General features: G+C 39.5%; 1 protein-coding gene across 1 annotated transcript in view; it reads left to right on the forward strand.

Annotated features, from left to right (window-relative positions):
* The window catches only part of znf277 (zinc finger protein 277), a 74,186-nt gene that overhangs the window by 58,925 nt on the left and 2,859 nt on the right, over positions 1-12,402 (forward strand). The window contains exons 10-11 of the mRNA XM_043709521.1: positions 2,754-2,796; positions 4,401-4,575. Coding sequence (XP_043565456.1) covers positions 2,754-2,796; positions 4,401-4,575 — 218 coding nt within the window. The remainder of the gene's footprint in view (positions 1-2,753; positions 2,797-4,400; positions 4,576-12,402) is intronic.

The following is a 12,402-nucleotide window of genomic DNA, read 5'->3' on the forward strand; positions in this document are numbered from 1 at the left end:
GTAGTGTGGGGGTTAATAAAAAAAATTTTTAAAAAATAAACAGAAGCATCCCCTTCACTGAAAAAAAAACAAAAAAAAAACAGTGAATTATTTCTCCCTCCAACTCTATTTTGATTTAGTCCCTACCCTCCCCCTCACTGTTTTGATCACACCCTGGTGGTGGAAATTGAATAAAGATTGGTGCACTTTGTGTCTTTCACTGTGTCTCACACCTGCGCACACACACACCATAGGTGCTGGGTAAAAAAATAAGCACTACCGCACTTAGGTGGTAGTGTAAAAAAAAGAAGAAGAAAAAAGGGAGTGTCCACAAAGGAAAAAAAAAGAGAAAAATAAAAAGAAAGAAAAAAGAAGAAAAAAAAACAAACAGGGAATTCACAACATGGGTGCTGGGGAAAATATAAGCACTACTGCAAGTTAGGCGGTAAGGAAAGAAAAAATATATATATAATCAGGAGATTAGAATCTCCTCAGTTAAGGGGACTGACTCTTTTTAAAAAAAATGAACAGAGAATTCTGAATTTTCTCTTTTCAGGGACTGACTCCAGCTGGTTGGCTAGTATGCATATGTAAATAAAGGATGACTTGGTGACAGAATGCTGGCACCTGTGCAGTTATTTCAGATGCAAAGTAGAACACAGAATTCTTCCAAGGCGAGAAGCAAATTACTCTCAAGAAAAGATAATGTTTTTTTCTGTCTGGAAAGTTTAAAGGGGACTGAATAGCTTTGAGACATTAAGGTGCCTGGTGATTTCCCAGAAATGGCCAAAATGGGTTTGATTTGGTTGGTCAGTTGAAAAGGAACTCTGGAAAGTTGCATCATCAGGACTGTGGTGACCCAAGAAAAAGAGATTTCAGAGAGGTGTGCCGACGAAAATGATGCCCCCATAAAACTTGAAAGTGAACGCTGTTGTTGGAAAGGATTCCAGGCCTAATGTGTAAAGTAAATAGAGACTATTTAAAGTCATTTATACTTTTATTTGTAACTTCATTTGCCTGTCAATTCATGTTGATTTACTTTCATTTAAAGGAAAAAGGTGACAAAATATGGAATCTTGTTGGTAATTTCTTCATTTGGGTGTCATTCAATGAATTTGGGTATTTTAGTTTATGGACCCCAACATAGATCAAATAGTAGCTTATGGGCATGAAGCTGGATGGCCTATCAATAGGAGAAAAATATATACCACGAGAAAACTAAAATAGAAATACATAAATGGGTAAAATATAATTAAAGGAGCTTACAATTTGAGATGTGTATTAGTATTCAATTCCATCCCCACTATAAAATTTGAATATCATTACAAAACTATCACTTAATTTATAAAAGCATTCTGTAAAATTGTTACGTATCTAGAATATCAATATTAATAACATTCAAGATATTTTGAAAAGGCTGGCAGATTGGGAGGGGGTAGAGAGGATTTAATTAATAGTATTATGAATTACTTTTGAATTACTTTCTTTTAAGATTTAAGTCCACCTGAGTAGTGGAATGAAAGGTTCTCATGAGGATGTGGCAAATAGACCTTGTTCAGTTTCAACCTAGTTTCTTTTGCAGCTTCAAACACTACCAAATAATTGTCCATAAATTCTTAACAAAACTGGGAGTCTAATCAGGAAGGAGCGGCGCTCCGAAGGCTAGTGTTTCCAATTAAACCTATTGGACTATAACCTGGTGTTGTGTGATTTTTAACTTTGTGCACCCCAGTCCAACACCGGCATCTCTAAATTATAAACTCTTGGTCATCTTGTGCAGTAATAGAAATGTATCATTACTTCTAAATCACAACATCTTGCATTTGAAATACTGGTGCAAAGAATTCTATTTAATTACTTGAAAACATCGTTAATTTAAGGATTTGAGAATTGTTCGGGTCATGACATTTTAATTCCTCTGGGCAAGCTGTGCCACAGGTCAGTAAGTGCAGCCCAAGTAGGTTATTTCACATTATTATTTTTCATTTACATCTTCCAGAAAGTGTTTGATACTAGGAAAGAATTGCCTGCACATTAGCTTGGAAAAATAATGCCAAATGAATATGCACAAGTGAACTGTATTTTAGAACAACAGTTTTTGGGCAGAAAAGAGAAGAACATAAATGGATAACACAAAGGACTGAAAGAGTCTCTTCATTTCTTCCTGTTATTTTTACAAGATCTGAAAGCCAGTACCAGTGACAGAACAAAGTAGAGAACACTATTCACTGAGAATTCAAGGATTGCATGGATTTTGTTACTCCTTAGGATGCAAGGCATCCACAAAACAGTCATAGTCCCATATTCAAAAATAACAAATCAAGCGTCTTTAAAAATTATGCAATTTAAAAAATTCTTGTCAGAAATTATCTGTTTCTTGCCCGACAGATTCTGACAGACTTGATTAGCTTCTCCACAACTTTGTGCTGTCATTTTATTTTGTATCAGAACTTCTGTCCTTTTGAAATGTTAGACCTATGTTTGTGCATGTGCTTAATGTCATATTATATTATTTTTCTAAGGTTCATTAATAACCTTGTAGCTGGCTCCTTCATTTTGATACAGCAAACTATATGTTAATTGAGGTGTGATATATCTGCATGCTGAAAAAGATTTCAAATATTTGTTGTGACTATCAAGGCAGTTAAAAATATAGCAGCCAATACACTGCTTTCCCCCCATTCTTTTCACCTTGTCATGCCAGAATGTTATTAATGCAATTTTATTGTTAGCATTGTTGATATTGACATTAAACTGCCTGCCCTATTTTGTAGGTAGCCCATCAATTTGACTTTCCAAAATTGAAGTCTAAAATGGGTATGTATGGTTTTAGATCTATTATATTTACAAAAAATGTTCTTGATATTATTTGGTTATATTTTCTGCAATAGCTTTATTGACATTGTTATGTTGATGTAATGTCTTCAAACGTAGGATACACATTTCCACCCACAATCTTCCCATACGGAATTCCTGACATCAAATGTAGGCATTTAGCGATTCTCAACAATGAAAGAGGAGATCAGTTGGCCACAATGCTCCAGCAATTTTTCTATTAGCCTAGAATGGAGGTTCTCAAAGCATTATCCTTTGTAGCAGCTAAAGACTTTCTGGCCGAAAAATAGAAGAATAAACAAAAATTGCAAAGGATAAATATTCAATTTAAAATTAGACTGATAAAATCCTTCTTTGCAATCTATTTTAACTGTGTAAACCAGCAATCTGTGATAAAGAGAAGTATGTGTGAGATGTTGGGTGGTGACTCATTGAAGTCTGTGAATAATTTATAGTTCAGTGGGGTTTAACAGGAGAATGAAAGAAGTCCAGAAGAAATATTTGCTCCATGCAGCTGAGAACAGTTAGAATTCTGAGAAACTTGGGGACTGTATTTTCTTGGTGAAGCTAGCTATCAGCAAAAATAATGCAATTGTACCTGCAAGTAGGTGCTGCAGTGCAGTTTCATGCATCTCGTGGAATATCATCCTAAGAAAGGTGATCAGGCTTTCAGGAAGTCTGTGATGGAATGGTTTTTGAGGGAATTTTGAAGCTTGATCTCCAAAAGAGAAGAAATTGAATCTCAGGTGGAATTTTGTCCATGATTCATTCATGTCTGCGAGGTTGCTGATAAAGGAGGTTAAAAATGTGTTCGTGGAAAAGCGCAGCAGGTCAGGCAGCATCAAAGGAACAGGTTGCTGATAAATCCATAGAATCTGTCTTGACTGAATATGTTTCTTGTTTTGGGGGGTATCAACTAGTTTATGTATTTATGTCTGGTTAATTCTGGATGTTAGAGTAAGTTGTATATTGTTGCTTTGTAATACTGTTCTAAATTTATATTAGTAAATTTTGTGTTTGTTTGTTCAAAACCATAGAATCATGTTTCTTTACTCTCTTCGTACCTGGATCTTACATCTTGTTAACATTTTCTTCTGAAAAATTACTGCTCCCTGGCGCATTTGTAATGTAGATTTGGCAATCTGATCCACAAGACTGATAATATTTACAGAGATACAAATTTCCCAGTGTCTAACTCCAAGGATTGCACAGAAATATTTCTCCTCATTTTAAGACTCTTACTATAAAAACAAACGAGTCAATAGTGGCAAAGTATTGATAGTGGGTAGTTTAAATACTAAGCTACAGAAACTGTGACCTCCACCCCACCGAATAACGCCATTTTATAAGTTGATAAGCTTAATCTCCAAAATTCTGAGGGAAGCTATACAAAATAACATCTCAAATCTAAGAACACTATGAAACTAATTTGATGAGTCACTTGGTCTTTTCCTATAATTGATTTTCACATGTTTACTGCTATTTTGAGGTGCATTATAACATTCTGTGACAATTTGGAGCTCGCATGTATTTTATCCTGAATACACTGAAAAAAGGTTGTTTTTTTTTCCCTCTATATTTCGCAGGTTTAAATTTCTACCAACAGGTAAAATTAGTAAATTTTATCAGAAGAGAAATTCACCAGTGCCGATGCAATAAGTGTGGGGAAGCATTTAGCTCAAAAGCAGATGTTGTCAGCCATATGACTGAGACAAACCACATTATGTCAATGCTAGACAAATCTGCCTGGGATCAACCACAGTAAGTGTTAAATTCAAGTAGTTTAATTAGTTTCAAATACTGTGAATATATTTCCCCTATTGTTACCATATACTTAGTGCTGTTTGTTACCTGTATGTTAGTATACTGAATTTCTAATTTAAGGGTGTGTTATTATCGTGGCAATGCTATTGCTTGTTGATCCAGAGGCTGGAAATGTAAATTTAAATTCAGTTAATGAAATAAAAACTTAATTAGATGAGTAAAGGTGGTCATGAAATTATTAGATTGTTGTACAATCCTACCAGATTTATGCTCTGATGTAGAAGGGATGACACCTCTACATATGAGATGGAGGTTTGGGGATGAAGATAAAAGCATGGAAGGGTAAGAGTAACACAAGGTGGGAGTTTGGGATCATCAACAGCAATCGCCTGGTTTCCATGGGGTGTGGAAATATGCCTGGGGCAAGGGGTTAAATGGGGAGATCAATACCTAGAGCGAGGGATCAGTGGGAATGTGGGGAAGGTCAAAGCTGACAAGATTGAAAGGAGGGCTACCAAGAAGGCAATGTGTACATTTTGAGCTTTTACCAAGGGTAATAAGCTGAGCCTGAATCTTTCTGTATGAAGTGTGACTACTGTTTCCTCCCACTGGGATACAAATAACAAGTGTACAATGGTGATGAAGATAGCTACAATCATACCTGAATGGGAGTGTTAAGTACTTTGCTCTGTGTGAGAGGGGGTGTCATTTTTGAACGATGTGAGGCCCTTCAAAGCATCATAACATTACACATACGCCCATACAATAGAGGTGGAAGACTCTTAGGAACACTACCTGACCTGTGTGAACTTTAGGCAGTGGACTACAAATCCTTGATCCAAGCAATCTTCACCACACCTTGCAGCATCAGAGATAACAGATAATGATTATGATGAGTAAACAACATATTACAGTCTGGAAAGATGCGTCCTAATTGTCCAAATTGCCAGCATCTTCCCAGTTCTCATAGTCCTCGGGCTTTGAAGGAGTTCTTTGGGTTTCTCGAATCCTTAAGTTTATTTTTTCATTTCTTGACAGGAAGCACAGAGCAATTAGTTCACAAATAATATGGTATCTGTGTTTATTGGTTAAAAACAACAACGTACAGTAACTGGTGAAGGAAAATAAAGTGGCTTCCTTCAGTCTCTAGATATTTTAGCAACGACACACACACGCACACATCACCTGCCCTTTTTGGCAGTTTGAAAGTTTCTGCCACCAATGTGCTCACCCACAAGCTGTTTAGCTCCCCGGGAGTCAATTTGATAATTGTTGGTGGGTCAGTGGCTTTTGCCACCCACAACTGGTTACAACTCTATAATCAACAACTTGTTTTTGGCTGAATCGCACTTTGTCACAGACCCCTGGAGTTTCTTCTTAATCTTCCCCACTGCTTGCAAAGCAAGAGTGTTAACACACTCGCGGAGTTTCAGTAGCTTGTTTTTCAAAAGTGCAATAATTCTTTCCTTTATTTTGAAAAACAGCCCTATTCCTAGTTCAATGTGCATTCAACAATAAAGAAAAACCTAAAGATACCTTTTTTACAATTTAAATGAAGTTATTATTTGCTGAAACTATAGGCTTAAACTTCCCTGGAATTGGTTTCTGGTCTCTGACAGTCCTCAAACAGTAATATTCCTTCCTTGATCACCTGTAGAAACATGGCAGTGGTATGTTCACCAGCATGTGCTCCTGACTGTAATCTTACCAAGCTATCCACTTAGGTGTCATCAGTATCTGAGCTGGTGGAGAGTGCAGAAGGCAGCCTGTAAGAAATCTGTGGCTTCTTGTGCCAAGGTAGAGGAAGAGAATGTGTTTCAGGGCTGATGAGCACCACCAAAACAGTGCAAATATCATTAGTACTTGGAGGAGACAAAAGAGAGAATATGTCACCAACAAAGGCGCATCTTCAGAGTGCATTCATAGTGGTGGTAATGGGACAGTAGCACAGCAAATGGGCAATGTTCCTCACTTGGTCGTTAGGACATGGAGGTTTTGGCATCATGGTTTGAACAGTCACAGTCCTCACCAGCCAGGATTCTGTACTCATAGGAAGTGAGGAGCCAAATGTCGGATACCCCACCCGATATCTTGGCTGTCTCCTCTCATTTATAGGCTATTTTCTCCTGGATGAAACATAAGGAGGGATTGAGTGTGATGAAAATGACTGGCACAACTGTTCATGCTGGTGGGGGACAGGTGATGTGGTGATCCAAGTGAGTGAGTAGGCACTGCACATGCCATGCAGGATTAGTTACTGTGAGGGCAATTTAGTGGCTGAGAGTGACAAAAGGAAGATGTTTCATGTGAGAGTGGTAGATTGTAAGTCTTGGTGGGAGGTATGTACACAAAGAGCAGGAAGTGGTGCATAGGTAATGATGTGAGTTTGAGAAGATCGCATGAGAAAACTCACTAGGCCTCACCGAGAGACACCCCTCTAATCAACTCGTCAAAATGACGCTTAGTTGATTTCTAGGAAGATTCAGCCCTTTGAGATTTTTTAAAAATTCATTCAGGATGCTAGGGCAGTGTTTATCACCCATCTCAAATTATCCAGGGGGCAGTTAAGAGTCATTGCTGTGCGTCTGGAGTCACATTTTGTTCAGATCAGGTAAGGATGGCATTAGTGAACAAGTTGGGTTTTTCCAACAATTGACAGTTGTTTCACGGTCACCATTCAAACCATAATTCAAGATTTTTGTTTGCCTCAAATTCCACTGTCTGCTATGATGCAATTTGAACCCGGGTCCCCAGAATGTTGCCTGGATCCCTGGATTAACACTCGAGTGATAATACCACTAGACCATCGTCTCACCTGTGATTGCAGAGTGGACAAATAATTGTGCAGCAACTAGACAATTCAAGGTATCTGAGAAAGACATGATAGATTGGAAATCTCCACATAGGCAGGCACTTGAGAATAAATGAGCAAAGCATAACATGGCCACAGTTGGAAGTCAAAGTTGCAAAACATGCAAGGCAAATCGCCAGAATGAACTCTCAGCTTCTCGTATCTCTGAATCATCAACCTGAAACAAACAAGCAAGATAAGCATTGCAGATTTCAGCGCCAGCCCTGGATGATGTCAACGTGTGTGACAGGAAACAATTTGGCATTGTGACCAAACAAACCAAAATTACACAGTGGCTCCTAACTAAATTTTGTAACAAATAAATTTAAAAAATTTTAAAAATAAAAACATAAGAAATCAGAGCCAATCAGTAGGCCATGCGGACCCTTAAGCCTTCCCCAACAAGGTGTTAGTGAAACTGCATCTTGTGCACCATGTAGATTACCTTATGAGGAAAGGCTAGATAGGCTAGGCCTGTATCCTCGAGTTCAGAAGAATCCGGGGTCACTTGATTGAAAATAAAATCCTAAGGGCACTTAATCATGAAGATGTTAAAAGGAAATTTCCTAGTGTGAGAGGATCTGGAACTACACAAAGCAATATATATTTTCATCTGGGATGTGATCAGATTATGTAGCATTGGCTATGTTGTTATTGAAGTTTGATTGCAAAACATATGATGAGTTGGTTTAACCAGCCTTTGTTTGGTTGTTGGATGTCCCTCTGAACAAGTCATTCAAGAATAGCATGAAGAAAAAGTGGAAAGACCAGATGATCTACTTTCATACTCATCCTTGCACATCAACTATAACTAAATCTAGAGTATTGTAAATCTACAATTTAACCCAGAAATGAGATGCGGTCCAAACTGGAAACAAAGAATTGTGATAAAGAGGAAGTAATAGAAAACATTGTGGAGTAACAATTTGAAAAAACGGCAGAAGTGAAAATTATAATTATAGTTAGACCTATAAACTTTGGGGTCGTACTTAAGACTTTAGTGACTGAGGCTAATGCTGAATGATCACTTGAAAGGCCAGGATTTGGATTAGAAAGTAAACATGACAGGAAGTTATTTGGATGGAACTGAGAAATAAGAAAGGGATGATCACCTTATTGAGATTGTATTATAGACCCCTTAATAGTCAGAGGGAAATTGAGAAACAAACTTGTAAGGAGATCTCAGCTATCTGTAAGAATAATAGGGTGGTTATGGTAGGAGATTTTAACTTTCCAAACATAGACTGGGACTGCCATAGTGTTAAGGGTTTAGATGGAGAGGAATTTAAGTGTGTACAAGAAACTTTCTGATTCAGTATGTGGATGTACCTACTAGAGAAGGTGCAAAACTTGACCTACTCTTGAGAAATACGGCAAGGGAGTTGATTGAGGTGTCAGTGGGGGAGCACTTTGGGGCCAGCGACAATAAGTCTATTAGATTTAAAATAGTGATGGAAAAGGATAGACCAGATTTAACAGTTGAAGTTCTAAATTGGAGAAAGGCCAATTTTGACAGCCGACTTTCGAAAGCTGTTTGGGGGCAGATGTTTGCAGGTAAAGGGACGGCTGGAAAATGGGAAACCATCAGAAATGAGATCATGAGAATCCAGAGAAAGTATATTCCTGTTAGGATGAAAGGAAAGGCTGGTAGGTATAGGGAATGCTGGATGACTAAAGAAATTGGGGGTTTGGTTAAGAAAAAGAAGGTAGCATGTACCAGGTACAGACCGGATAGACCAAGTGAATCCTTAGAAGACTATAAAGGAAGTAGGCGTATACTTAAGAGGGAAATCAGGAGGGCAAAAGGGGGACATGAGATAGCTTTGGGCAAATAGAATTAAGGAGAATCCAAAGGGTTTTTACAAGTACATTAAGGACAAAAGGGTAACTAGGGAGAGATTAGAGCCCCTCAAAGATCAGCAAGGCGGCCTTTGAGTGGAGCCACAGAAAATGGGGGAGATACTAAATGAGTATTTACTGTGGAAAAGGATATGGAAGATATAGACTGTAGGGAAATAGATGGTGACACTTTGTAAAATGTCCAGATAACAGAGAAGGAAGTGCTGGATGTCTTGAAACAGGTAAAGGTGGATAAATCCCCAGGACCTGATCAGGTGTAACAGAGAACTCTGTGGGAAGCGAGAGAAGTGATTACTGGGCCTCTTGCTGAGCTATTTGTATCATCGATAGTCACAGGTGAGGTGCCAGAAGACTGGAGGTTGGTTAACGTGATGCCACTGTTTAAGGGTGGTAAGGACAAGCCAGGGAACTACAGACCAATGAGCCTGATGTCGGTGGTGGGCAAGTTGTTGGAAGGAATCCTGAGGGACAGGATGTACATCTATTTGGAAGGCAAGGACTGATTAGGGATAGTAAACATGGCTTTGTGCCTGGGAAATCATGACTCTCAAACTTGATTGAGTTTTTTGAAGTAGTAACAAAGAGGATTGATGATGGCAGAGTGGTAGATGTGATCTATGTTAGATTCTCTGCAGTGTGGAAACAAACCCTTCGGCCCGACAAATCCACACCAACCCTCCGAAGAGTAACCCAACCAGACCCATTTTCCTCTGGCTAATGCACCTAACAATATGGGCAATTTAGCTTTGCCAATTCACCTGACCTACACGTCTTTGTAATGTGGGAGGAAACCGGAGCACCCAGAGGAAACCCACGCAGACACAAGGAGAATGTGCAAACTCCACACAGCCAGTCACTCAAGGCTGGAATTGAACCTATGACCCTGGTGCTGTGAGGCAGTAGTGCTAACCACTGAGCCACTGTGTTGCCTTCAGTAAAGCGTTCGACAAGGTTCCCCATTAGAGACTGATTAGCAAGGTTAGATCTTATGGAATACAGGGAGAACTGGCCATTTGGATACAGAACTGGCTCAAAGGTAGGAGACAGAGGGTGGTGGTGGAGGGTTGTTTTTCAGACTGGAGGACTGTGACCAATGGAGTGCCACAAGGATCGGTGGATCCACTACTTTTTGTCATTTACATAAATGATTTGGATGCGAGCATAATAGGTACAGTTAGTAAGTTTGCAGATGACACCAAAATTGGAGGTGTAGTGGACAGCGAAGAGGGATACCTCAGATTACAACAAGATCTTCACCAGATGGGTCAAATGGCTGAGAAGTGGCAGATGGAGTTTAATTCAGATAAATGCGAGGTGCTGCATTTTGGGAAAGCAAATCTTAGCAGGACTTATTAACTTAATGGTAAGGTCCTAAGGAGTGTTGCTGAACAAAGAGACCTTGGAGTGCAGGTTCATAGCTCCTTGAAAGTGGAGTCACTGGTAGATAAGAGAGTGAAGAAGGCGTTTGGTGTGCTTTCCTTTATTGGTCAGAGTATTGAGTACAGGAGTTGGGAGGACATGTAGCGGCTATACAGGACTTTGGTTAGTCCACTGTTGGAATATTGCGTGCAATTCTGGTCTCCTTCCTATCGGAAAGATGTTGTGAAACTTGAAAGGGTTCAGAAAAGATTTACAAGGATGTTGCTGATGTTGGAGGATTTGAGCTATAGGGAGAGGCTGAACAGGCTGGGGCATTTTTCCCTGAAGTGTCGGAGGCTGAGGGGTAACCTTATAGAGGTTTACAAAATTATGAGGGGCATGGATAGGGTAAATAGGCAAAGTCTTTTCCCTGGGGTCAGGGAGTCCAGAACTAGAGGGCATAGGTTTAGGGTGAGAGGGGAAAGATATAAAAGAGACCTAAGGGGCAACGTTTTCACGCAGAGGGTGGTATGGAATGAGCTGCCAGAGGAAGTGGTGGAGGCTGGTACAATTGCAACATTTAAAAGGTATTTGGATGGGTATATGAATAGGAAGGGTTTGGAGGGATATGGGCCAGGTGCTGGCAGGTGGGACTAGATTGGGTTGGGATATTTGGTCGGCATGGACGAGTTGGACCGTAGGGTCTGTTTCCATGCTGTACATCTCTATGACTGTATGACAGATCTGGCCCAAGACAATTCTGACCAATGTATCAGAATCCTTAGAGGAAAGTACATGTCTTTCTGATAGCTTACAAAAATTTGAAGATAGCATTTGACAATTTCATGTAAAAGGTGGAGGATTTCTAAGTACTTTTTTTAGGGCATGTAATCATGAGATATTTGTTCTTCCACACAAGTCATGTCCAGCAGAACAAAACAAGAAAGAAATCAATTCCCATTAATGGCACTGTTCTTACAGAATGGTTAAATTGAAGGAATGCTCCAGTGACTTGATTGTATTCAAATAATCCAAGAGTTCTGTACTAATTTTCTTGTTGCTATGATGTTTCAGTTATTCATTAATTCCATGATTAAATAAACTCAGCAATGAACGCAAATTAGCTATACTAAATTAAACTGAACATTTCATGCCTCATGTTTTACAGATATGTGTATATTTTATATGTTAAGTATTGAGCTACTTCCAAATGATACAAGTTAAGATGTATAGCTACAGTGGTGACAGACTCTCATAGATGTGAGAACATGGAACAGTACAGCCCATAATGTTATGCCGAGCATTTATCTTAATCTAAGATCAACCTAACTTACACACACACTTCCATTTACTGTTATTCATGTGCTCATCCAGCAGTCGCTGAAGTGGCCCTAACATCTCTGACTCTACTACCACAGCTGACAGTGCATTCCATGTACTCACCATTCTGTGTAAAGAACCCAACTCTGACATCTCCCCTATACCTTCCTCCAATCACCATAAAATTATGACCCCTCGTCCCAGCCATTTCTGCTCTGGGAAAAGGTCTCTGGCTATGTACTCTCATTATCTATGCCTCTGACTACCTTGTACACCTGTATCAAGTCACTCTTCCTCGTCGTCCTCCACCTCGTCGTCCTCCTCCTCCTCCTCCTCCTCCTCCTCGTCCTCGTCCTCCTCCTCGTCCTCGTCCTCGTCCTCGTCCTCGTCCTCGTCCTCGTCCTCGTCCTCGTCCTCCTCGTCCTCCTCGTCCT

The sequence above is a fragment of the Chiloscyllium plagiosum genome, chromosome 19 (assembly GCF_004010195.1).
Source record: "Chiloscyllium plagiosum isolate BGI_BamShark_2017 chromosome 19, ASM401019v2, whole genome shotgun sequence".
NCBI lineage: Eukaryota > Metazoa > Chordata > Chondrichthyes > Orectolobiformes > Hemiscylliidae > Chiloscyllium > Chiloscyllium plagiosum.